This window comes from Athene cunicularia (genome assembly GCF_003259725.1).
Source record: "Athene cunicularia isolate RWA chromosome 21 unlocalized genomic scaffold, athCun1 chr21_part1, whole genome shotgun sequence".
NCBI classification, from domain to species: Eukaryota; Metazoa; Chordata; class Aves; order Strigiformes; family Strigidae; genus Athene; species Athene cunicularia.
In genome coordinates, this window is record NW_020799127.1 from 5090294 (window position 1) to 5117809 (window position 27516).

Below are 27516 nucleotides of genomic sequence, written 5' to 3' on the forward strand. Positions count from 1 at the left end.
GAATCCACAATTATTAGACATCTAACTTGTACTTTTAAATACTACTCCTCACCTTTCTTTTACCCTCCCAACTTTAAATGTGATTTCAGAGGGGTATTTTTTTAGAGTTCCAGCTGGCACCAGTGTCTAAACAAACCCAGACCTCTGCCTGTTGGAGTGCCTGGTGTTGCTTTACTCACCTTTTTCTGATTGGCAATGGCTCACCTGTCTGAATACAGTGCAGAGAGAGATTCAGCCGAGCCTTTTGAAATGTCTGGAGGGATTTGTCCACCTGATCCCTATTTAATGTGGCATTTAGGTCTCGGGGGCTGACTCTCGGACCTGATCTTGTGTCTCCAGAACCAATGGGTGTCAGATTTTGGCCCTGATTTGATTCTCTCTTATTTTGACTGTTTCTTCATGTATCCATTAGAATTTGAATTTTGTGCTGAGTTTTGGTTTTGGTTTGGTTTTGCCTGTGCAGAGACTACATTGTGGAGTTCAAGTGATGTGCTGTACTTTGACATTTGTATTCTGCTTTTGTTTTGAGCCGAAGTGAGGGAAATCCAGAGAAATAGTTTAAATCCATCTGAAAGGGACTGCATTCCCCTCCTTAGGTAAGGGCTTTCCCTGGCGAAGCTGTTGTTGGGCTGTGGTCCCTGTACCAGTATCATCCCAGCACAGTAGACGGGCTGTAACTGGGCCCTGTATCTCCGCTCGTTTTCTCTTCCATCTGTCTCTTTGTTTCTCTCCCTTTCCTTGGTGAGTGTTGCTGTTTGCTATCATCTTCTTCACTGGCTGCCTGTAGCGGGGTGCGGTTAGGAAAGGGTTGTGTGGAAATTCCTGCAATGAGCCCCAACCCTTCCACCCCCACACACTACCCCGGGAGAGACCCAGACGGGCAAGGTGACTCATCTGAGGCTGCTGAATCCTGGGGCTGCTTGCGGGGAAATGAAAGGTCCCCAGGCAAGGCAGCCAGGCAGCTGGGGGTGGCGGCGGCTGCCGCTCGGTTTGCTTCTCTTTTTACACAGCTGAAAGCACAGGGACCTCGTAGGGTGCTGGGGAGATGGTTTTCAGTTGGCTTTAGGAACTGGTGGGAGAGGAGTGCTGAGGGGACAGGAGGGGAGCGTGGCTGAGTGCTTTAGGGGTTGGAATGGGCTGCCCAGGGCAGGGGGGAGTCCTCATCCCTGGAGGGGTTGGAGAGTCGGGCTGAGCCAGCGCTGAGGGATCTGGTGGAGTTGGGAACAGTCAGGGTGAGGTTCATGGTTGGGCTGGAGGAGCTTCAAGGGCTTTTGCAACCCAGGTGATTCCGTGACCCATCGCTGCCTTCTGCTCTGTAAGCAGAGCAGGGCCAGCTGATGTCGTTGCACACTGTCATGTCACTGCGGGGCACCTTCAGTACCACTGCAGGTGTCCTGTGGAGCTGGCTGCGATGACATCCGAGGTCCCTGACCTCACTGTGTCCTTCCTGCCCTGTTAAGGTGGTGAGGACACAGGAGTGGTAGCAGCAGCAGAGGGGCGTTTCGGATCTGGAGATTGGCCGCTGCCCCAGCTCTTGCTTAGCACTCCCTTCTGAGCTCAGCTTCCAAGAGTCACTGTCACAGCCTAGTCCCTGTTCTTTCATCCTTTGGTCTGTTGATCCTACCTGGTGCATGAACTCCAAGAGCCTCTGGGAAATAATCAGTGAAAGGAAGCCTGTTATCAGGAAATTTAAGTTCAGTCTGAAGGGTCTGGTCCCTCACTGAAAATATTTCAGATTCAGCAAATCAGAAGCAATTGCAAAGCAGTGGCTAAACTTTCCAGGCTTTTTGCATTACCTGAGCTACTCTCTGGGGCAAGGCCCACACAGGCAGAAGACCTGGAGCAAGATAGGGTCCGTATCTTTGTCTTCTTCTCCAGACTAGAATGGAATGGACCCTGTCTGCCTCTGGAAGTGGTGATCGTGGCGAGCAAAAATCAGGTCTGCTTTCAGGATTTAAATGGCTCTAAACTCGGGTGGGGATAGGACAGGGAGAAGAGAATCCCCTCAGTTCTTACCCCCCCTCCCTGGGAAATGTGGGGAAGGTACAGGCTTTTAGCTGCTGCCTTTCTCATGCCTTCTGGACATACGGGAACACAGGTGTGCCTGTAGAAATGTGTGAAGACATGTGCGTGCTAATGGCATCTAAATATAGCAGCTGCTCCGTGCTCCTGTTAACCTGTCGGATGCCTACTCACTCTGCTAGGCTTTGTCAAACTGTAGATATTACTCACCTCCATGACTAATTCTCTATGGAGGGCCCCTAGAGTGGTTTAGAAAACAAGCCTTCTGTCGCTCTGGGGCACAAAACATTATGTCTTTTTTCTGAATTTGGCTAATGAGAGGAGAAACTCTTGTAGATAAGACCTACCCTTGAACTGCAGACAGGGATTCCTCAAGCAGGTTTTCTCCATAGCAGCCTGGCGCCCTTGTGAGGAGGCGTATGCACCATTTCTTGCAACACTTTGAAACTCTATGCCTGGGTGTCTGCAGGAAAGACCAAAGCTGTTAATTGGAACTGGTGATTTCTGCAGGAGGAAGATGTGATGGAAACACGCCTAGGGTGGGATTTCACTTTCATTTTCAGGGACTTCTCAAATGCAGATGCTTGCCGGGTAGAACAGAGCTGCTTAACAGTGCACAAGAGGATCATGCGACCGCAGAGAAGTCTGTGTCTTCTTGGAACTGCAGGGGGGGAATTAGGATTGGCAGAGGGTAATTGGTAAAGCTTGTATTTGGCTGGGATTTTTATTTTAACGGGCCCAGAAAATCACCAAGTAAATAATGAGTCGGGACCTTAAATTTGCTCTCCAGCACCTCTGACGGCAAAGTATACCCAAGTACATTTATTTGAGAAGGAAGAGTGCCACCTATTGAGTCACAGATTTCCCCTCCTCAGAAGGCAGAGTACAAGCACAGGTACAATAGTCTCCCATCCAGGTACTTTCCAAGCTCAGCTCAGCATCATTCACATGACGGGATGGAGCCCCAGCCTGGGGTGGTACACTCATGCGAGAGAAAGCAGAAGTGTATGTGCTAAAAACCGTGGGGTTTATTTCAGATTTTTACAGATGTGCTGTGTTTTAAAGCAGTAAATGTCAGTTGCAAAAGTCGCCATCAGCAAGCTTCCAAATATAAACCCTTTTCTGGAACAAGTTCTTTATTTAAAAAACTGAAGAAAACCTACAGGACAGAAGTAGTTATGGGCAAGTCATGTTAGCACAGCTTTATGTACATTAGATTGTGACATGGCTTTGGGTGAAAGAAACTGCTTTTTCAGAATTTTTCAGAATTTTATTTTTCAGAATAAACATTGGTTGTGTGAGCAGGTTTGTTTCTTCACGAGACTGTCTTGAAGTCTCTGTCCATGGTGGAAGTGTTGCTGGAAGCCACATAAGACCACCCTGTCTGTCAGCAGCTGAGCAGCAGACGTGGTTTCCCAACTCAGGGAAATGCTTAAATGCCTAAGAGAGGAGATACCAGTTTCCAGACAAAATGTTTCACCTTTAAAAACATGCCCCCCCCCATTTTGTTCCAATTAATTCTGTTTCTGGTTTTCACTCCCATGAGAGATGAAGTTTTTTCCACCTGCTCAGAAAACTCTTCGCTTTAGTATTTCTTTTTTTTCCTTCCAGCTTTTTTTTTTTTTTTTTTTAAATTCTTCTGATGAATTATTTACCTCTCTTGGGTTTTGTTTTTTTTTGTTGTTTTTTTTTTTTTTAATATTCTCTTTGTGTTCACCTTCAAAACACACAACTCCCAACAACACTCTGTACTTCTATTCAGCACTCATTGAAAAGCCACTGTATTTGTTGGTCATTTATTGCCCAGGTTATATGTATATATACAGATGTATTTTAAATCATGCAGTATTATCTCATGTTGCTCCTAATGTGCTGAGCCCATTAGCTACATATTTCTGTGAGTAGTTTTGGTTTATCCTGTGGTTTTGTTAGTCTAAGTGGAGCCTGTGGTTCTAGGTGCTGCGCAGTCTCAGGGAATGACGAGCACTACCCCAGTGCGTCGGAGCATGTGGATGAGGCAGCCAGGTAGACTGCTTGAGTTCAGGATAGAGATACAGGCATAGTGAGCTACACACAGTTCTTTACAGCCTGCACGTGGCAGCATCACATCTCCCTTCTGTTACAAGTTGACCTCGGTTGGGTTTCTTTTTCAGGGGCCCACTGGTTACTGAGTGGTGGGAGCACCAAATTCAGGGACAGGACCGTTCTATTCCAGTCTTGGATCCTCTACCGTTTTGCTCTGTGACCATGAGCGTGTTGTCTCACCATACTTTCCCTTGGTCTCACTTGCCTAGAAGATGATACAAAAGTACTCCGTGGCAAGAACCACGTGCCCTTTTTGCCCCTGAAGTGAAAGGCTATGGACAACCACAGAGTGCTGTCACTGATACGCTGGAGTTGGACTTAAGTGTTTGTGCGTCGTGTCTGTGGAGTGAGGAGAATAGGTTTCACATTGGGATTCTGGGGACTGCACCTTGTGAAGCTGATAATCCGTTCGTTTTTGTTGTCCTTGTCAGAGCTGTTGTGACACCCACAGCGAGTCATCTGTCTGACACCCCATTTTTTTATACAAAGCGCCAGAGCTCGGAAGTTCGGCGTACTGCCTCTGGATGAGGTCCCCTCTCGCCTGGCACAGTTAGTCAGCACCTGTAATCTGGTGTCTGAGTAGGAGTGGGGTACAAGAGCAACTTGATCTTGTAGCACTGCCTTCCCTGCAGAGGTGGATTTTTCGAATGTGTTCTGGTGACTGCCATAGAGCAATTACTGCGAAGCCCATAAAAGTGCTCCACGGAGTGAAACATCTGCACGCTATACCAGTAGGCTGGGGCAGATGTGTCTTTGCCCTGACTAGCTTCTGTTATCCTCAGTCACCAGGTCTTCCTTGTGCTCTGAGCCATGTGGCGTTCTGATGGACTTGGGGCATGTCATCCTTAGCAGTGCCAAGAAGAACGGAGGGATTCCCCTGAGTCAAAGAAAGCTAAGCAGGAATTTGGCATGCTTTTAGCCTCATGCCTGAAACTCTCAGGCTCTCTTTCCTTTCATTAATTCCACTCCGTGCTGCAGCCGAAGAGCACGTATTAAAACTCTAAGGAGGCATGTCTAGTAGTTGTTCAAAATCAGTTAATTTTTTATTGGATTTGAAGTCAGACTTCATGGGCCAAACCCACCCCTAGAGGACTGGGGATGGGGAATTGCAGGCAGTCGGGACTTATTCCAGATAATTGACTTTCTCTTCTGTGTCCACCCTCACTCTCAGATTCACCTTAGAAACCTCCCTGTCTGCTTCTCCGCAGTGCGAAGGCTGAGGGGCCTTTGTCCCTAGCAGCCTCAGCCATCAAGATGTATTAAATTAAACATACACACACATCATAGCCCTGAGGCTGTTAACCCCCCATGCACACAAATAATCCGTTGTGGACTAAGTAGAATAACTTATGTTTGGACCCTGATCTAGTCCAATTCATTTTCACACCTGCGGGAGTGACCTTCAAAACTTGCTCGAGGCTCTGTCTCAAAAGTCGTTTTCTCATTAGTGGAAATGAAATGTATTGTGGAGCTCTTGCTCTGTCTCTGCATCTCTGGGGAGACGAGTGCAGAACAACACCTCTAGTCCCTGCCCGCAAATCACACCAGGCCGCCTCACTCCCAGCTGGTTTTCTAGAAACCCTTCTTCCTCAACTCCTCCTCCCTTTCGCTTCACGATAACGTAATGAAGATTTAAAGCAGATCCTTGCAGCGTGTCCCCAAAGGTTGCAATGAGCAGGGGCTGCCATTTCAGGTGCTTTGGGCGCCCAGCCCATGGCCGTGGACAGAGGAGACACTGGCAGTGGCTCACAGCCTCCTGCCTGGGATGGTCCGCTCTGCCCTCTGTCCCCCTCATCTGCTTCTCCTTGGCCTTGTGGCTGACCAGTCGCAGGACTTGAGTCTCTTTTAAAACAATACAATTTATTCCTGTAGTAAACATGCTGTAGAATTGCTTGGTCTGGTACCAGCGTTTACATCCAGCTGTCACCTCTGTCTGTAGTACTGTTAGAGCGTAAGGGGAAAAGAAACCCCAAACCCTCCTGTTGTGCTCCAAGTCCTTGCCATCCATCAACCAGGGGTCACAGTAACTGCAGATCGTATGCTCGGGTCTCAAAAACTGCAGGAAATCAGTCTTTGTTACATGGAAAATAAAGCAGTCTATGGGGAAAATAACCATAAATGTTCATTATTTGTACAGGAAAATCAATTTGTAGGCCAATTGACCAAATAAAGTAATACAATTTGCTGGGAAATCCCCCAGGTGTGGCAGGCAAATCATGAAGCAGAAATGGAAACAGCAGTTTTCATAGGTAGTTTGTGGTGGTTTGGGGGTGGGAAGGATGCGGGAAAGGGAGACAAAGCTTAAGAAAATGAATAAAACTACAAAAAAGTGTACCTTTAGCCTTGCAGCCTGTTGAAGGAAAGGTATAGTGAAAGGAAGAGAAGGGGAAATGGTCTTTTTCTTGTTTTTCTCTCCCAGCGGGTGGTGGGAAGAGGTAACAGTGCTGGTGTACAGTGTGTGATGGCGAGGAAGATGCTCTCGTGAAGGGGTTGGCAACTGAGAAGTAGAGCCCTGTGGTCCAGCTGGAAACACGCGAGGTCTAGCAGAGGAGTGACAGACTCACAACCCTTCTCAGTTCTCTCTCATTTTGTCATCTGCCCAGCAAATCTTGGGCAAGTCATTTCCATTGTGTGGAGTAAAATCTGATAATCACCCCAAAATGACTTCATGATGGTTCTGTGTCAGTAGTAAATGCCATTTGCAGCCTTAGCGCTGAACTGATTGTTTCTGAACAATGACACCCAAGTCTAGGGATGGGCGCTCTGTGCCTGGACAGCTCTTTGTCACAGGTGCATGTTGACACTGGTCAAGTTAAAAAAGCTAAGGATCAATTTATCAGTCAGTCTCTTCCAATTGTCTGAACCAGATCCTTTGTGCTTCCTTAAGTGGAGTCTGTGTGTCTGTGCACGTATGAAGGCAATGAGATTGGGAGGGAGAGAGAGGGATATCTTCAGCTATTTGTCACTTGAAAGGATGCATTTATGACCATAGCACTAGAAAGCATTGCTTAAGGTATTGTAGTCCAGTTCCTGTGAGAGTTGAAAAGGGCCCACAGAGCTTCTTTTCCACACTGGGTGTGAATATATTGTCCCCTTGCCTTTGGAAGTGTGACAGGGCACTCCTGGCTCTGCAGTGGCCTCTCTGTGTGACTTAGTCCGTCAGCCTACGTACCTCCATCACAGTTTGCATCACTCACTGCAGAACGAACCTACTGCTCCTCACTGGCCACCCAGATGTGTTAAAAGCCCTTAAATAACAAAAGCTTATAAAACACGTGCTTTCCAAATGAAAACTATTGCATAACGGCAGTATCACTAGCAGATGACAGGCTTATTGGCTCAGATTTCACTTGCTTTTGGCTCTCTGGGATAGGGAAGGGGCTCCAGGGAGGCTATGGCTTCACTCTTGTGCATGCAGCAAGTGTCAGAGGTTTTGATTTGTTAAAAAAAAAAAAAGGTCTTTTCAAAGCCTTGAGTGGTGCTGTGGAATACATTCTGTTCATATAAACTCTGCCAGTCATGCCACATCTGTGAATGAACTGCACCTCCTCTTGTTTTGTTTTGGTGCTGATAGCTCAAGAGTATGATGTCTCTTTAAACACCAGGAGGTTTTTTTGCAAAAATGGGAGCAATGCCTTAATTAATATTTGTAGTTTTCTTGTTTGCTTTGGATTTTCAAAGTTTGCTTGGCTGTCGGGAGAGTTGAGTCATTCTGAGGAAACTTTGTGGGCAGACCTGGCTGTTGCTCACTCAGTAAGTGGCAGCTTTCTCCTCAGATTCTTCTGCTCCGCTCTTCAGTGCTGGGAATAGACCTGGAACACTACGGTACATGGACATTTTTATACCTTCACTAGCCTGAACGATCTCTGCGAAGGCTTGAGCTCGAGGTTCTTGTAGGGGCATGTCTGCCATCCAGGGAGGATGGTGCTGCACTGCTGGGTGGTCCTGTCGTGGAGGCAGATGTGGCTGATTTTTTTTGGCTTCAGTCTCCTTGGGGAATACTAGGGGGGAGTCATGCAGAGCTCTGGTTACTCTGTCCCCGCTGTGTGGAACAGCTGCTGCTTCTCTGCTGTTGTCGCTTTGGTTGCTTCAGTTATGAGGGAAACTGCTGGGAAATCAGTTTTTTCAAGCAGAGAAAAATTGCCCCCTGGTTGGTTTCCATCTTGTTCTGCCCGTGACACGAGTGGTCCAGCCGTGGGGATGGACAGGAGGTGTTTCCTGGGTCAGTCTGACAGCAGGGTGTTTGAGGTGAGTGTGGCTGGGATCACAGACTGAGTCTGGGAGTTCCACCGATGTCTCTAGGAGCTTATGTTTGCAAAAGCATCAGGGATCATGGGGCACTTCAGTGTTTTGGAAGCCCAGCTTTTAGGATGATGTTGGACCTGATTTTTCCAAAAGAACCAGCTGTAGTTCTCAATAACTACAGGAGCAGCAAAATCTTCCATATGGGGACAACTGAAGAAAAGGAGGAACTGACCTTCAACAAATCTGGGTCTGTATGTCCCGTTAAGTGAAAACAATAATTATTGAACTTTGTAAAACACACTGAACTGTTTAGATAAGGCCTGTTTTGGTTTCTGTAACAGCAACAACATGCATCTTGGGAGGAACTGTTTAACGTTTCTGTTTGATCTCTGTGGAAGTTGCTCTTTATGACTGTGAAGACTTACCAAAAAAATTAAAAAAGCTCAAACCAGAACTTGAGGCAGATATTACATTTGACCCAGTGAAAAGGTACCGTGGCAGGACCTCATCCTTGTAGGACTTGGGTCTGTCTCCTTCTGGCCGAGCAGGCTGTAAGCCACACTTGGAAATCTCAGGGATCTCAAAGAAATGCTTCAAGCATGTGTCTCCGGAGCAGAATAAAAGTATAAACCCCAGTCAAATTCCACTTGATGAAATATTTCAGACTCACTGGAAAAGGCTGTGTTCTCTTGGACCTGATGTAATGAAACTTTGGAGTGAAACATTTAATACCTGGGGGAATGACGGACAGTTATTTTGTTCTCTTGTCTTTCTGTTACTCGAAAGGTAACAGCAGTGAGGTGTGTGAAAAGAAGGGATAATGTCTGAAAGCATCCGTGCCCTTTTGCTCCTTGTCTCTTCACCAGAGAGGAGGAGACGGAAAGGAGAGAAAAAAGAGAAAAATATGTAAGTTTTGAGGTAGCATCAGTGTACCACATCCTCAGCTGGTGTAAGCTGACTTTTACTCCATTAATACTGACTTACATTGCCTGAGGACCTGGCTTCACATCTCTGCTTCCTTCTTTGCAACCTCATACTGAAATGGACAAAGTTATTTGATGTGGAACAGACACAGAAAACAAAGACTGGGCCACTTTGCAGCCTTCTTCCAAGGAGTTTTTGAAAGCAGGTAGCTCCAAAGGACTGAGAGATTTTCTATCTTAGAGTTACCTCCCTTCAAAGACTGGAAATTCCAGTTGGCTCTTCCAGAAGAGCATAGCTCTCACTCTATTAACAAATTATCCTTTAGGCTTTATAACTCACTCTGAGGTAATAAATGGGAAATGTTCCCTTCTGTTCACAGATCTTGTTCATCTGTTTCTTTAGGGCTTCAGAAAATAATGTTGTTAATATTGATGGGAAGAACTGCAGCTTCCCTTCTGTGTAACTTTCTTTTCGTTTAAAATATATATTTTCTCCAATTATAGTAGTACCTAGAGCCCTGTTTCTACGCACAGCCTCAGACTCAACACGTCATTCTGTGCTCCAAAGAGCTTACCATACAGAGAAACAGGTACAAGGGAGAGAAGGTGTTACTAACGACTTCTTATAGCAGGGAGACAGCACAGGAGGGTCAGGTGAGTTGCCTAGGATCACACAGGGAAATTGCAGTTAAGAGTCATTTTCTTCTTTGATAATCCTTCCCCTCTCTCTCTTTCTCAAAAGATAAAATACCTAAAAATGGACCTGGACTGTCTGTACTGGAATTGATAGCTTCTGTATAAACCAGTTGATGGCAACTCAAAACCGTTAATGAGGAATTGTCAAGTGTAGACCGAGAGAGCCTGCTGGGGTACAGTTATTCCCAGAACCTCTTGTCCCCCTGGCTACAGCTCGTAGACCCGTCTGGCTATGCCGAATTCCCTCTTCAGCTTGCCTCTAGTCGTGGCCAGAACTTCTAAACCGCTTTCATGAGACTCTGACAAAGAGTGTGAGGCAGTCCCCAAAACCTGCAGGAGTCTTTGTGCTCTGTCCTGCCTCAATTTTTTGCCTGACCGTTGCTGTCTGTTCCCTCCTGCTCCCTCAGTACTTCGGACCATCCTTCCGGAGCTGGAATGACTTCCAGTGTAACACTGGTGTCACTGGAAAGAGATGATAAATAATAAACCTATTAGTGGTCAGGTTAAAGGGCTGGACCACAGCTGACAGGGAGGCAGAAAAATAGATGCAGCGGAAGGCTGCCGGCTGTTGTTTTATTCATTGGTTCATTACTGAACACTGGAGCAGGAGGTGAGATGAGAGGCTGGAGAGCTGCTTCTCTCTGTGACCTCAGTTTTGACGGAGAAGCTGGGAGGCGCAGGGCAGCAGAACTGCGCCCGTACCGGATTTGCTCCCCAAACAGTCAGCCTGGTAGCACGTTGGCCTAGAACACCTAATGAAGGCCCAGGGGAGAGGGGAGGATTATCTTGGAAGGCAACTGACCCTTTCTTAGGTGTTTACACTAATCAGGGCTGAAGGTAAATGCCAACTCTGTCAGTTATCCTACAGGGGCATGTGTGGGCTCCATTGCGGTGTGATTTCCCTAATTAAAGCCATTTGACTAGGTTTTATTATTTGAAGAAGTAAAAGAAAAATATTTCAGCCTCTCAGAACCTCCCCCTTTCCTTTTCCCTATCTTTATTATCAATAAAAAGAGAGAGAAAATGCTGTCTGGACTTGAGGATTTCCTTCACATATGGAAAAGATTTAGCATTCTTCAGCTCCCAGCATTGGCAGCACACAAACCTCCCCTCTTACCTCCCCCCAGCATTCCTGGTCTGCTCCCTGTATTTCCCAGATCTACGTATACAGAAAGAATGCATGTGCTGTTACTTCTGCAGGTTTATTTTAGTTTTTTTTTCTTCATCCAATAGAATTTATTTTTGAGAGTTGAATCACAGGCACGTGAATCATCTTGCAAACAGCTTTGATATTTTTATCAGTGTGCAAACTCTTTGTGCATTTGCCTTTCGGTGCTTTTTGCTTTTTTTTTTTTTTTTTTTTTTTTCCGGGTACTGATTTGGATGCTGAAGAAGCAGTGTCCGTAGGGACTGCACCTGCTTATCTTCTTGGGTCAGTTCCCAGTGGGATCAGATGTCCAGGGTTTGGCTGGCAGTTAATGTGGGCTGGCAAAAGCTTTGCTTTCATGTGCATTTTTTTTTTTTTCCATGGAGCTTTTTGCCTTGCAGCTCTCATAGCAGAGGCCTTTCCATTGCTGGGATCAATTAAATGCTCACCAGGGACTCTCTCTGCGAGGAATCTTTCCTTTTCTGGCTGACTTTGAATGTCACACCAGGGCGTTCAGCTGTTTTGACCTTGTTGCAGTAGCTCCCAGGGCAGGAAACCTTTCCTAACCCTCCCTTCCTGTCTCTCCCCCAAGTCCTGTGCTCTGCGCCCGTCATTCCATCTGCAAGCTCTCCCAGGGCTCTTATGCAACAGTTCAGTTTTTGGTATTCTTGGCTGGGAGAATAGGGCTCCAGGGGAGAGCTATGAGGGGGTTGGATGGGTGGGAGAAAGATTTTATTTTGTAACTCTACTGACCTTGCTTAGCCACACAGAGCAGAATTTCCCCCCACCCGGCTCTCTGGCAGGGAAGAAATATCACCTTTTTTTTTTTTTTTTTTTCCCATTGATGGTCCTTTGCTTTCCTGACAGAATGACTGGGCTTTCAGGCCTCTCCACTCAGGTAACCTACCACTGTTCCCAAGTTGTTTGTTGGTTGTTTTTTGTTTTTTTGTTTTTTAACCTGTGGTTTCATCTCTAGGCTTGGGTAATCGGTAACTTTAAATAGTGTGTTGGTACCCATCTGATTTTTCCCAGGGAAAGGAAATATGGCTGTCTGTGATTTTTAAAAACAAAGCAACCCCCCCACCCAGGCAATACTTTGAGAGGCAATGCAAGCAATTAATGGTGTCAGAAGACCCTAGGAGGGTGGTGAGTGACTGAGGGCTGGACTGACGCAGGAATGGCTGGGTGGGTAGCTGGATATCCGGGGAATAGAGGGTTATTGACTCAAAACTCCAGCTGTGTTTCATTAGCTGGAATCATAACCCACAAAATTAATTTTTAACAATGTATAAAGGGAAGGGAGTCCTAATACATGAGGCAGTTTGGCAGTGCCCTCAACACTCACCCTTGTAAAGGCTTTGGAGAATTGCAGGAACATTTTACTTTCTGGTTGCATTAATTAAAGAGAGGGTAAGTGATAGTCTGTTCTCCACCCTCCCACCTCTGTCCAAGGGGTGGGGGAAATCCCTGTGTTACGGAAGGTAGGTGCAAGCTCTGAGGAGATTTCCTCTGAGCTGAGTCACTGTCCTGAAAGCAGAAATCTTTGGCTCCTCTCCAGCACCGCAGAGGTTGTTGGAGGGTTTGTTTCAGGGTAGGGGAGAGCACCTGTGCAGTAACTCCACAGCAGCATTTTGCCTGGCAGGCTGTATTTCACCCACGGATGTACATGTTGAGAACAGGTCCTCAGTGGGGTTCCTGTGTTCCCCCTGCTCTCAGGGGTGTAATCTGTTCCTTACACCACCTTCTGTCTGTACTCCCTGGGCCGGGGAGCTGGCAGGCAGGCAACCTGGCTTTGCTGGGCTGAGCTGTAAGACATATTTAGAGTTACAGATATTTCATCTTTTTGCTGGGGGTGCTGCACCTGTACTAACAGCTGTTGGCTCTGCAGCTATAGAAAATGCTGCTTCTGACCCATTGGCCAAAACAGCCCTACTAGTTCAAGCAAGCCAGCTGGCAAAGCACACCTTCCCCCTTTTCTTCATGTGTGTAAAAATGGACTTATTTAACGGGGGGAACTAGAGTCCCGAGCCTGGCTCTGGCAGCGGGTGACCATTGGCTGGGTTGTCTTCCCAAGCATCAGACATCCCAATGAATATCAACAAATTGGAAGGTAGTTTTCTTCTTAAAATATCCAAATCTTCTTTGAGGGTTCGTGATTCAACATCGGCATCCCGTTAATGTATGAGATCACTCTGTAATGACACCGTCACACAAATACAAGCTTTTTTAAGGTGAGATTATGAGGCTTACATCAATACATCTATAAACCCTAACGTATCTCCCCATATATAGCAATGTCTTGAGGTCTCTGGGTGTATTCTTGCACGTAACACCGCTCTGCTAAGTGCATACTTTACACCCTGGCACTGTGTGCCAAGTGATAGTTGATAACCCTCAACCTGAGGGACTGCAGGTATCTCAATATACTGCTGAGCTCCATAGGTGCATTCCTGTCCTGTAGGCTGTCTGTACAACTGGCAAAGGACTTCAGCAAAAGCCAGAGTCGTAGGAATGATTCCTTAGATGGAGTGCTTCTCACAAATGAGTGGTTTTTATTTGCAGCTTGGACCAATGCCCTTTCAAGCCAGTGGAAAGGCAATTGATTGTAGCAGGTTCTGGACCAGGCTTCTGGCTACCTTTGTGCTTAATTTAAAAGTAATGTATATAGTGGTGAATGCCTCTAAACAGATTAAGAAAGTGCAATTGATTCAAAACTGACTATAGATGAACATAAAAGGCAAAATTGATTGGTTCAGTCTGTTTTAATTTTCTGGGAATGGAGAAATGTCATAAATAAATAAATAAATAAACCGCCCCAAACCTAATGCCAAAAATACAAAGTAAACACAGCTTTTTTTTTAAAAAAAATGCATTGCCAGTGCTGGAATGGAGGTGTTTATGAGGGCACTGGAACCACTGTGGCCCTGGTTCTGATGTGCTCCACGTCTGTCCCCTGGTCAGAGCAAACGTAGTACAGGTGACCCGTGAGCAGAGATCGCTGCAGGTGCAGGTTCTCTTCTCCCTTCCTGCTCCTTCGTTTGTCTTTTAAGGGAAGAAGGTCTCTGTGTGTTAGGTGATAACTCTATAGGTAGGTATGTATATTTGTATATATATATAGGCATATATGTGTGTAGGTATAGGTGTATATATATGCAGCAGCTTGAGAGGATAAGCCTTCTGAGGAGCTGGGGAAAGGGGGAACCTGTGCTCCTGGTCTGGTGGGCTGTTTCTGCAGGTTTAGTGCCTCCCTGTTTGCTGCACTCTCACTCTTGTTAGGGCTGATGAGTCCCTGGGCAGTCACTGAGACCTGGTAACTGCTCGAAGGTACCATAATGGCCATAAAATGATTTTTAGTATCTGATCAGTGCCGTTCTCTTTAGCCTGTGAAGTCACAGCAGAGAGTGAATTGCAATTATTTTGAAGTGGAAATTTGCACACTCTCCCTCCCCTCCCCTTTTAATTGTTGTGATAAATTGCAACTTCAGAAAAATATATAGAGCTTTGGCGTGTTAAAGCTCATGCTGATATCAAGTCCTAGCTTTTCAGCATGACAGAAGTCTGGTGCAAATACTGCCCTCCTTGCTTTTCCTTCCCTTCCCCTCACTATTTTCTTCTCTTCTCCCTCCTGCCCTTTTGCACTGTTGTTAGCTGGAGTTACTGAGATGGCTTTAGACAGAGGGTAAGCTCTGTGCACATTCTCTGCACACACTGGAGCAGAAGAGAGGGGGTAGGGGTGGAAATGCACCTAGTATGCAAAAAATATTTAAGGGTGGGAGATGCACGATTTATTTCTTGTGTTCCTCCAGGGAACAGACAGCGAGAAACCTCTTTGCAAAGGGCCGTGTGAGTGGATCTCTGCTCCTGTGTAGGGGAGCCCCCAGGGGCGAGCGAAAGCTTTTGCTGTTTGTCACATAGGCGCTGTTGGCCCCTCACACCATAGCCATTTGCCCTGGGCAGGTGGGTCTCTGAGAGTCCCCAACAATATTCACACTCAGGAGATTCTCCTGGGTCAGTCTGGGTGTTTGGACTCGCTACAGAGCTTGTTGCAGCTTGATCCCAGTTTTGTACTTGGGATGCTCAGAGGTGTAGGAGCATTCACCTTGTTGCTGCCCACAAGGGTGTTTTTCTTCTTCACATCTCTCTCAAGAAGAAAGTCCACGTCTTTTTCCTTGTATACACACAGTTTCCCATTTTAAGCCAGTTTGGCCCACTGCTCTTCTCTCCCTTGGGTGTCTGCTGTTCACAGACAGCTGTGTTCTTGGCTCGGACATGCATCAGAAGGGGAAAGCTAATGTGCCTCCTTGGGGTGATGCCTTCCAGATGGATTTAGCTAATTATCACAACGATTAGGGCTCCCCTTAATGACCACAACTGGAATTTATTGACAGAGGTAAACAAGAAGTTTTTGTTTTGTATTTGTGGAAAGTTCTTAATTTGTTTAATTCAAAAAACGTGGGCTCTTCTATCCCTTCGTCTTCCTCCATTCTCCCCTGCAGAGAGCCTGACTGGCTTTCCCAGGATGTTTTCATTTTGCCAGGTTTATTTGGAAAGTTGGAGTTGACATTTCAGGGAAGCTGTTACTAGTTAAATGTTACCCTGCGCTAACTCGACCTGTTTCACACACCTTTCTTCCTTTTGTTCCAGTCCTTGCTAAAGATATTTTTCTTTTGTATGACTTGTCCTACTGAAGGAAGTATGCCTGCATATCTGTACAAAGAACGTGCATGAAACTGTGCTTCATTTCCCCCTCGCTGCGGTTCCCCTCCCAGTTTCATGATTTTCTGTGCTAAAATTTTTTAAATTCTGTGGGGCGATGACATTACAGTCTCCCTGGGTTTCCAGTGTACATCTTCCACTGTAAGCGCTCATGTGATGATGCTCTTGTGGTCAATCACAGCTCAAACTAAACACCCCAAGTGCTAGAAACATGTTTGAGAGCTAAAAACCCAACACACTCCAGCTTAGGCTGCACTAGGTGTATATCTTCTTGTGGATCAGGCACAAAGGGTGCAGGGACAGAGCAATCTGTAATATATTCTTACTCCTTGCAGAAGATAGGAGGTTGGGACCAGGGTCATGTTGTGCTGGGTTCTGTATACAAATACACATGCAGTGAAAAAGCAGCTTTTGCCTTCTGGGAGTTTTCCTCCTGTTTATTTGTGTCTTGTCAGAAGTGAATTGTTGAGGGAAGTACATTGCCAGGACCACCTAGGGAAAGTCTGCACAAGGCAGGACCTGCTGGATTCATCTGAACTTGCAAATGAACAGTGAAAAGTAGCCTCAGTAATTCAAGTTGAAATTAATGTGGACTGTTGTGAGAGACAAACCTGCTGCTGGCTGGCCTAGGCAGTTTTCTCCTTGCAGTCAAAAGCGTTCTGGATTATCTGGATCACATCTTCCCTGGGCTACTGGCAAAGGTTTAATTTAACTAATTCTGCTATGCTAATGTGCAACATTTGGTAGGAAATATTCTGGAAAGCGAGATTGGTGCCTAATTCTGCTGCCCTCTTTCCTATTGGCATGGATGAGACGCAAGCTGGGAATGAAGAGGTGGGGAGAGGCTGGAAGTGCGTGGCTTCAATATTAGAACTGGAGAACTAGATATAGATATGCCTCTGCTGAAAAGTCTTTTGCAAAAGGAACATAGACTTTGCCCGCCCAACACGCCAGCGCATTGCCTTCACAGGGCAGCCATTTGCGAGGAGCTCCTTGGTTCTGGGTTGCCTAACCAAATTCTTGTTTTCTTCTCTTTTCCTCCTGCCCTTTCCCCTTCCAACTAATTCCATCCTGTGCCAGAACCGGGGTCGCCTGGCAGAGAAGAGGACAATCCCCTTACCTCCAACCAGGATCCCGAAGAAAGAGCTGACCTCAATTTTCTCACATAGCGACGACAGCGAAGAGAGTGATAAGAGCAATGGTCAACACCATGAAGTGAAGCAGGAGGAGGATCTCCATATCAGTATCATGAAAAGAAGGTACGTTCGTGCCGGGGAATGCTGCACTGCAAGAGCAAAACCAGAGAAAACTGGGCAGCAGGTGACCAGCCTTTGTGGGCCAGTACTGCCCAGGCTGCCCGATGGAGTCACCTCCAGGGCCTGAAATTAAAGTGCAAATGTCACGTTAGAGCTCAGAAAGAGTAGCTGGGTCCTCTTTTCTACTTACTCACTCCTGTTTGGGGTGAGGAAGGCTCTATGGGGCCTTGCACCATGGGCCTTGTGTTTGCACTGAAGGCCTCTGTATTTGCAGACTCTTAAGTTGTATTTCACCCTTTGTCCAGTGTTCTGTGTCTTTGTGCCTGCTGGGGCCAACGAAGAGCGTGACTAAAAAGTCATCTGTGGGCCTTTTACGTAGCTGTCTGAAAATACGCAGAGGTGTATGGGTCTGCAGTCCTGCCTTTTGCTTTCAATTGTCCCTTAATCCTGACATCATATAAACTGGATGAGTTAATGTCGGGGAACAAAGTTTAGGAAGAAGGCAGCAGCAGTGGTTGTGGTTACATGTTCTTGATTACAGGTGTCAAAGAGCATAGCTGTGCCTCACTCATCGGGGGTCTAAAAGTAGAAGTAGTGGAGCTGCAGCAGGCAAAAGGTCACTCGGATACTGAGACTTACCTCAGTACTTACATACTTCGATGGTGTCTTTCTCAGTACCATACGCATCATCCTGCAGTCAGGCAGGGTTAAAGGAAGAGGAGAAAGGATTGTCTTGAGTTACATCCTGGTAACTGTCACTTTGTATGTCCCATGTATGGTTTCAGTGCCCATACTACTGAGCTGCAAAATTTTGGGTTCTCTCATCCCTCTGAAAAAATATGATGTTTAGAAGACCTGTAATTACAGGAAAATAAATACCTGAAGGCGCTGTGTCTCAGCCTCCCATGCATATCATTGCAACTCATCTTGATTGTCATCTTCCTCTGATGCATAAAATCACTCAGATTCTAAGACAAGCCCTATAAAAACAGAGGAGTGGAAACCGAAGGCATGTAATTGCTTTTCTTATGTTTTATGTGTTCCTTGCTCCTGAGTAGATAAGCTGTTCCCCCCCTTGCCTTCCAACAGATGCTGGTACGTTCAGCAGCTGCGAGCTTGAAAGTAGGGAGACAAAACAGTAACCAGCTCTTCTCATAAAACCCTCCTGTAATTAAAGTCTGGGTTTATCATTGCAGCTGTCCAACAGCCATGTTCAAGGGTTATCGCTTGGAAATGAAAAGGTGTCTGGGGAATGCGTCTGCACTGTGCGTGTGCACAGGAGCCACAGAGGAGAGGGAACCCTCTTAATCAGTTTTGGTAAACTGCCCTTCTTCTCCTGCCCCCTTTAATTATGCTTTTAATTCTGCAAAATTATAGTGCTAGATTGCCTCATTAGGAGGGAGAACATGATAACTATATAATTGATATGCTGGGCCCCCCAAATATAAAGTGCTCTTATCTTAAATCTTTAATTACTGTAATTGCTTTGCCTTGTTTATTAGGAAATGAAGAAAAAAAATAATAGTTATTAGCCAGTGGTCCCCCAGTTTACCATTTCTGTGCTTCTCAGTACTTCTCAATCAGTTTGTCTGAAGGTCTCTTGTTTAAGCTTTGTCTTGATTTCTTAGAGGAGCGCATGGTTCTTACCAGGTAGGTCAGACTCTCATTGCTTTTGTACAGTTGTTCTCCTTTTCATTTTCCTGGGAGCTCTGACACAGCGTGCGAGGGAAAAACTAGAACAGCTGGGGCAAACAGGGGCCAGGCGGCACTTGTGATGGGTGCAGCAGTAACGGAAAAAAGAGCATGTAAGCCAGTGCTTGGCGCCCAGGCAGGGAACATCTACCGCTCAAATCCCTCAGCATTTCCAAGCATTTTGTCCCTTGCAGATGGGTCCCCCAGCCCTCCTGTCCCGAAGAGGGGGAGGACTGGCCATTTCCACCCGCTCGAGCGCGGTGAATGGGGAGCGACCTGGCCCTGCTCTTGCCCGGTGCTGCTGCAGGGAGCAGGCGCTGGCTCCGTTCCCAGTGTCATTAGCAGCCCAGGGACTGGGGTGGAAGGTGTGATGGGGCTGGCTCCACAGACAGCAGCAGCCCCAGCAAGGCTAGACAGCTCGCAGACATGACAGCTGGGGCCCGGCAGAGACAGTGCCCCATCTGCTTTCTGGTTTTAATTCACCTGTTGTATCCTCCCCGGTTGGTGGTGGATTGGGCTGAGGTTTTATGGTCTCCCACTGAGAGGGAGAAATAGGTTAAACTGTGATAGTAGGAAAACAAGGTCAGGGCCCGAGCAAACCTGTGTTTTCCTCTCGTACCCCTGGATGGCCCTCGTGCACACCTTCCTACACTTACTATTATAAACACTTGCATTATTTCTTTGAACACTGTTGCCTTTTTTCTCCTGTTCCCAGTTTCCTTTGTACTGTCCATTTCCTTCCATTGTTGGCATTGTTGCTTTCTGCTACTTTGAGGCCTGGGTATTGGTGAAGAAAAGACTCTGGGGATTAGAATAGGAGTCAGAAGCTTAGTTTCATGACTAGTCCTTCACCCTAGCCTTTGACAGTGATTTCCTCTGTGATCGTAGGCAATTGCCCATGGTGGTAGCCTTCAGAGGAGGTCTGAGGCAGAGAAAACCAGAAAACCCACCTCTTTATGTTCTTGCAGTCCTGGAAAGGAGCAGAGACCTGTAGCTACCACTGAAGTCAGTGCATTTCCCTGCATACCAACTCATCTCACAACCAGGTCTTTGCAAAACTGTGTCACTTCGCTGCCGTGCGCATATGGAATGAAGTTAAGGAAACCAAGCCTCACACTGAAGTGAGCTTGGCTCATCTGCTTTGAAATCCAGGTGACCCAGGCTTAAAGGTGAATGTTTTCATCTTGTAGTGAGACCCCTTGAGTCCTCTTTAGCCTGCTTTGCAGGGCGTGCTAAGTAGCCTTTGTGTGATGCGTCTTGTCTGGAAGACAGAGGGTTTAAAATCTTGTCTCACGTAACCGGAGGCATCTGCTGAGCTTGATACCGTAGCTTGATACCCAGACTGTAAGCACTCAGCTCTGAAGATTATTGGGACAGCACTGCAGAGGAAAATCCTTTTTCTTTTGATCAGATTTCAGGTTCCTGAAAATCTTGCTCTTTTACAACATTGCCTACATGCAACAGTGGCGTTGCCGTAATTACTCTGGTTTGGTTAAGTTGTGCTGGCTCCCGGTGAAGAGCGCTTGTCTGGCTATGAAAATAGTTTTTTCCTGAAAAGAGTATCAGTGTAAGGCATTTCTATACCAGTACATCCATGTCACCTGGAGGGTTGTTTTAGTCATCATAATACTGGCATAGCTGAACTGGTACAAGAACTATGTAGACCAGACTTCAGTTGGAAACTTTGGCTTCCTGAAGCCTTTTTCTTTCTTGCAGACTATTAACTAAGCTGCGTCTCCCCCAGCAAGCTAAACCTAGTTATGCCAGACTTTATTTTTTGTTACCACACTCTGATTTATCCTAGACACAAATGCAGAGGAAGTTTGAAACTACAAATTCCATTGCTCTGCAATAGTTTGGGGAGCATTAACTTCCTTACACTGCCTGGGAGATTCCAAGTGACATTGGTAAATGCATTACCCCAGGAACAGCCTGGGAGTTTTTTCATACTGAGGTTCAAACTGCATTTAAGGATCTCTGTGATGCTATCCCAAGAATCTCCAAAGCAGCGGAAAGCCAGTGTAGCCAGAGTAAGGTTCAGCTTTCACATTGAGATCCTCACTTGCTGTTGGATTTAAGCCCAGCATTGTCTTGTGGATACATGAATTTAATTTCTGTCTTAAAGGCTGCCCTTTTTCTTTAGTATGGGAGGCAAGGAAAGAGAGGAAATGTAATGATAGCACCTGAGATTGAGCAGGGGGGGTTAGGAACTGCTCACGCACAGCTTTGTCTGAGTCCCCAGCAAAATGTGGTGGCATGGCTAATAACAAGAGGCAGTGATACTTAAGCACCTGTTTAAAATGGTGAAAGTTTTTGACCTGACCTGTCTCTGAAGGAGCCCTTGTGGCATATCAGTGAATGTGTCCACTGGACTGAGTAACGAGCAGGATAGGTTCAAATGGACATGTATGGTGAAAATGCCTGTGAAATTCTTTTATTAAAAGAAGAGGATTGGGAGCAAAGGTAGGAGCAGATTGTACAACGAGAGCACACAGCGGGCTGGGTTCCTTGCCAAATATTGCTGTGAAATAAAAGCCATTTTTAGGAGAAACAACAAAAGTTGTCCTATAACAGGGTGTCTGTGCAACGAGAAACAGATTTCTGCAGAACCTCATACTACCCTTAAGTCCTTCCTCCTTTTTTCATGTCACTGCCCCCCACACCCCCAAACCTTCTCTGGCTGTGTCAGCATTATGGCCCTGGTATCTAGCACCTGGCGTGGGGTTAATGTTATTTCAAACCAGAGGAGAGCATTTGAAATGAAGGTGCTTACTCAAGGAGTGACGGAACACTGTCTCCTTGCTCCGATTCCCACATGAACATGGATAGAGTCCAGAGAGGGGCAAGTTGCTCTCTCCTGTCCCCCAATATCCTCACCTCACAGACCAGCTTTACAGCATTCTCCTCGCTCAGCATCCATTTTCTAATAGCAAAATTACTGACCTCCACTAAGCCTTAATGGTAGTGGCTGTCAGCCTTTCCACTGCCTGCCTTTCTAAGTGGAAAGCTATTTCTTATATCCCATAAGGCTGCTGCTCTTTGACTCCCTAATTGATTGAAGATCAAACCCAAGCATCCCCCCATTATATTTGTCACATGCACCTGCTTGTAATTCAGAGCCATGAGGTCCCAGTGCCTTCTCGGCTGATGTGCAATGTACACAACACTGCCTTTACCCTCTTGCGATGCTCCCAGACGGTCCACCCTGGTGCTGCCCTGGGATGAGAGCTGTGTGATGTCCTGGTGGAGCTCAGTTTCGTGGCAGGATATGCCACACGACTCTGCTTTTCGCCTGCTGCCAGAGCCAGAGTGTGTCTGGGGTCCAGGCTAAGCTGACAAGGCTCTTCCAGGCAGCACACGACTGACGAGAGACTAGAGACATGACAGAGCAGGGCTCTGGGCTCCAGCTGTGAATCAGGCTCTTACATTAGATTCGACAGCCCTTCTTCTAATTGCCAGGACTCAAGAGAAGGAGGGAGGCAGGGCCCCTCTTGTGGCTGGAGACATATTTTGCTGCTTTATGACACTTTTTTCACAGCTCCCACTGGTTATTTTCTGTCAGTCCCCTCTTCTTTCCTCTGCAAGCTCTCCTTTCTCCTTTCTCTTTCCTTCCTCCTTCCCCCTTTTTCTCTGAACAATGCACCACTTAATAACAGTCACCGTATTCAATAAATATATTAAAGATCCCTCTGGGAGGCAAAGGCTGCACTTGGTCTGGAGTGCCAGGAAGCATGTCATTGACCTAATGAGGACATATATTTGAGGAGGGAGAGAGAGAGAGAGAGAGAGAAAAAATGGCTACTTACTTCTCAGGGATGCTGCAGGATAAAATATAATAAAGAGCAAGAAATCCCTTCTTGCTCAGGAAGGAGATATGAGACCAGAAAGAAAGGTGAAGTGTGAGAATGAAAGGAAATGAAATCTTGACTCACAAGTGCTCTTGGCTGCTCTCTGTATCTCCTTATATCTAACCCTGGCAACTTCAATTCCATGGTGGAGAATAGCCCAGATGCCCGAAGTTCAAGTCTCAGTCTTGCTGCAGTTCTAAGGTCATTCTTCCAGCCATCATGTATGAGGTTTCCTGAAAGAGCCTGCCCCTGTTCATTGCCTGCACAAGCTTCTTAATGTTGGCTGCCTGAAAATAGTGTGGCATGGATATAGGGAGCCTGTGGGAGCAGCGATGTATGGGGAGAAGAGAAGAGCTAACTCTCACCAGTCACCCAAGCAGCCTGCAGGGTGGCACCTGCAAAATCTCTTCCCCACGGGCCTCACCCTGTGCCTCAGGGCTCTGTGTGTCCATGCAGGATGGTCGTACCTGGGCCTGACACGAGTTCCCGGTGACCGTGGGGGCGCTGGGCTCTGCCACTTGAACTGGAGTCCTTAACTCCCCTCTGGCCAGCACTGTCCCTTCAGTGCCGTCTTCTAAACCAGAGGCTGGGGGGGAACCTTGTCAGTGTTTTTCTCTTCTCTGTGGCCTTGCCTGTGCTAGAAAATGGAAAGATACAGACTCCATCCAGAGGAAGTGTTGGTCTTATAATTAAATGGGAGCAGAAAGGGACAGTTGTGGGTAAGAGATGGGGCTGTGATGGGTTCTCCTTCTGGCAGGGTGTCCTGTTCTGTAGCTGGATGCTGCCCAGTATTCCCCACACTTGTGTGGCACGTGTACCAGTTAGTGCAGCACGCACCTGGGCCAGCAGAGCCAGCCAAAGGCAGCAGCAGAACACAAGCTGGCCACGGCGCAGAGGCTCAGCTGCAGAATGAGGTTGTTACTGCCCCTGGAGTGACGAGACGATGGGGAGATGCCTGACTCACTCCGCTGGCCTCTTCCACGGCTGCCACTCTGGTGTTGAAAGCTTGCGGGGACTGCTAGGGTGAAAAAGAAATGACAGGGAAGGAAAGAAACAACTTAAAAATTAAAAACTATCCCAGCTGCTCTCCATTATTTTGCCAGCTCTGTCACTTTCTTTTCTGGGCTGGATTCTCATTCCAGTCCAGGCTCCAGAGATGTCTTGAATAGCAGCAGTCCTTCCTGTTAATTTTTTTTTGGATTCACATACATATATAAGCAACTTCATCCTTTACACAAACCGAAACCTGCCATGCTAATCCCTCCGTGCTGACGTGCCTTGATACAGCAGTTTGTTAACCACCCCCCCACCCAGATTGTGTACCCCCCTGACTGCCCTCCCTGCTCCTTTCTGTTGCTGTGGGGCTCACCTGGTCATTTTTATTGAACCTTTTCAAACCGATCACACCATAAACCTTGGGTGGGTGAGGAGGTGGGAGAGATAGTGGGAGCTCTAGCACCTTGGCTTGCCATGGTTTTTATTTTTCCCCCCCCTCCTTTCTGTTATTAATTTGTAAGGGAGTGGCTTCTGCTCACCACTCTTTATACAACCCAAGGACGGGTTTGTGTAGCTGATAGTTTGCAAATTATTAGTAATTTGATTTCAACTGGATGAATAACCCGTTAAAGCAAGACGTACATTAGCCTCAGAAATCTAATTGGTGATAACGGCATAGAGATGTGGAATGAGTGCTTGATTCTGCTCCCCATTGCCCCCTCCCTCTCCCCCCCCAAAAGATAATTAGAATTTAATTTCATTCTCACCTATTCATTTGTCTAAATATGGGTGTTTAATTATCCATCTCGGCAGATAGATGTTTCTGCCTCTATATGGATCCGAGCTATTCCTTCGGCATGAGATTTTCCCTTCCCCCTACTTATAACTCTCCGATGCAGCGTTCTCATACTTTGAAGTTTAGCTGTGCTAAGTCTCATTATGAGCCATGCCTTCTCCCGACACTCAGGATCACTATCTGCAGTCTGCCCATGTCAGCAGCTGCAACAGACCATGAGAAGTTACATTTTATGGAAGGCTGAGAGTTTGATTTAGAGACTGAACCCAAGTGTTGAGCCGGGAACCTGGGCAAGCTCCTGCTCTGCTCTCAGTTCCCTTTGCTGCCTGAGCAGATCATGTCACCCTCCAGCCTTGTGCCCTCTTGCAGTGCCACGGCTGGGCGGTACCTGCCTACCTGCTTCCTTGGCATTCGGGTGGGATGTGGGCGCTCCCGTTATGTCCCAGGATCTGAGTCAGAGAGCTGGAAGCGATGGCAGCTCCCAGTGTGGATGGGAGCTTTGGAATGGGGTGTATTAGCTGCACGGAGAAGAGGAACGTTGCAGCCCTGCTTTGAGCGTCCAGTGTGGAAACCACTTTTTACCTGCCAGGTGGTGTTATAATAGGTGGATGTCTACTGTGTTGTGAGCTCCAGAGCTGAGCATCTATGGAAAGGAGAGGCACGTACCTGAGTTATGGGGTGAGACCGAATGGTTAGGCAGAACGGGGTGCTCTGTTGCTGTGCATCTTTGTGTGCCCCCTACGTAGGCTCTGCGAGGGCCCTGTGGAGCACACACGGGGGTGTAATGGGAGCACGTGTAGGGTCCCAAGTGGACTATGGGCCACTGTTGGGCTCTGCAGGAGCTCAGAGGAACTGCTTGGAGGAAATGTGTGTTGCCTGCAGAGAGGGACCCATGGGGCGGGTTACCTTAACCACAGGTACTCTGAATTGTAATTTTTTTATCAGGAAAGGGACCATGGAGTTTTCATCAGACAAACACAGCATTTAGTCTAGATATAATTCAGGGCCAAACCCTTCCATTTTTTTTTTTTGAGGGAACTGAAGAATGTTCTGTGGACAAAGAAATGGGAGACGCACAAGGTTCCTTTTCAGACTTGCCGTTTGATTTCCAGCTGGTCCCACAGAGTTCACCGCTGTGCAGTATTGGGAGCTCTCCCCACTTCCACTGTGCAGCTGCCAGGATCTGATTTGCACAGTGCAAGGTGCTGAGCTGGAATTAAAGGGGTTTTATGAAGATTTTGTGCATGTGGGAAATCTTGTATTCCAGGGAGCGGTGTGAAATCAGGCTTACCACCCTCCAATTCCACTCTCTTGTGAGGAGGCCAGAGCCTTCTGGGTCTGTTAGGGCCATAAGAGCTTGGGCTGGCTTCAGTTTGCTTTGAACTCGGGATTCAGATCTGTTTACCTGGAAAGTCCAAATGTGTCCCAGAGTTTGACCAAGCTTCAGTTCATGGAAATTTTACTCAGGTGCCCAGTTTGGCCTGTCCTCTCCAGAAAGCTTTCAAATGTTGTCTGAATTTTAGCTTTGAAGAACAACTGTTAATGCTATAAGCTCGGTGGCTGGGAAGTACCTATTCCATTTCTATTTGCAAATAAAATGTCAGGAATATGGAAAGCGGGGATAGGTTTTCTAAACCGTTACATATGAGGAAGAAGAAGAATATGAAAAACTGGGTGCATGTGGAACTGCTAAGTACAGTTCTGAGCGCAACTTTATCGGTGGAAGTTAATATCTACTAAAGTCTTAACAATCCCCTAAAAGAACGACTCAGAGAGCAACCAGGCTCCCTTTCTGAGCCAGTCTTGCAGGAAGAGCACGAAAGGTATGCTGTCACATTAGTAAAACTTGCAGCAGCATCATGTCTTGGATGTGAAATTATTTCCGTGCTAAGAGTTGTTTTCAGCTGATTTCTGAACTGGGCTGAAGCAGGGGCACCCATTCAGGAAAGCACTTAAACAGACACTCCAGCCTGAGTTAAGTCCCATTGACTTCACTGGTCATGCTTAAGTGTTTTCTGGCTCAATTCAAAGCACATTCAGATCGTAAGAAAGGCTCTCTTTTACTTCAGCAGGTTTTAGATTAGACTTTTTCTGCAGTCGGATCGTTTTCAGCTACACACTGGTTCTTTTTCTAGTTGAGGGCCGAGGCAGGAGTGCTATAGGGTACACAAAATACACCAAAGTGCATTTGGCCTCTGCTACTTGTGATATTTGCAGCCACTTCTCTTTAATGCTTTGGGGAACCTACATCTGCAGGAGCTGATTTATACGCACAGCTAGGAACCAGCATGTTCCCTGGCAGATGCTGAGAGATGTGGGAGTGGGTTTGTGCAAGGATAGGGGCTTGCTTGCCAGTTTGGTCTCAGATGGCTGGGGTTCCCATCAATCATGCTGACACCGAGGAGCAGTGGTGGTCACAGACCTCCTCTGCGTGGCGGGGGGGATCGGTGCTCCCTGGTACTGAGTGGAGTCACCACACCACAGAAGGTCAAGCATCTGCCTTAGCCCTCTGGGTTGGTGTAGAGTCTGTCTAATAGCAAGGGGAAAAAAAAAAAACCAAACAAAAAAAACCAACAAGAAAAACAACCCCCTTGGCCGCTCTGTCTTAATTTAGGATATTGTTCATCTAGAATCTGCTGTTCCTGCTTGTCAGCAGCAGAGTGACAGAATATGTGAAATTAATTTCCGAGGTGGGAAATTGCTAATAATTTATTTACAGCTGGGGTGGGTGCGGAGGAGGGAATACAGTACAGACATATTTGGGTTTTCTTCATAAAATGTCAATGCTTAGCTCTTTCTGCTTCCTCTGAATGTGTCCTATTAGTCGAGACAACACCCTGCAGTCCCTACATCTATTAAGGAGACTGCATGCAGCAAGGAGAAGGTCTCTCACCACTGTGTAGCTCGCCTGCAGGTCTCCCTGACAGCGGCGAGTCCTGCTGGGGACGCTCAGCACTGCCCTGTGTGTGCAGGGGGGCTCCTCACAGCACCCCCCAGCTCCGGAGGAGAGGAGGCAGTAGCTGTGGGTGAGAGCTAGGGCGAGGGACTCAGAGAGGACCATGGGTGGGTTGTCATGATGGAGCATTTCTTTTTT

The 27516-nt window shown here is 46.9% G+C and overlaps 1 protein-coding gene across 1 annotated transcript in view; it reads left to right on the plus strand.

Annotated features, from left to right (window-relative positions):
• The first annotated feature begins 16909 nt into the window (after positions 1–16909).
• Positions 16910–27516, plus strand: part of SAMD11 (sterile alpha motif domain containing 11) — an 82168-nt gene continuing 71561 nt past the window's right edge. Inside the window, exon 1 of the mRNA XM_026862943.1 lies at positions 16910–17093. Within this exon, the coding sequence (XP_026718744.1) occupies positions 17083–17093 (11 nt within the window). The 5' untranslated portion in view covers positions 16910–17082. The remainder of the gene's footprint in view (positions 17094–27516) is intronic.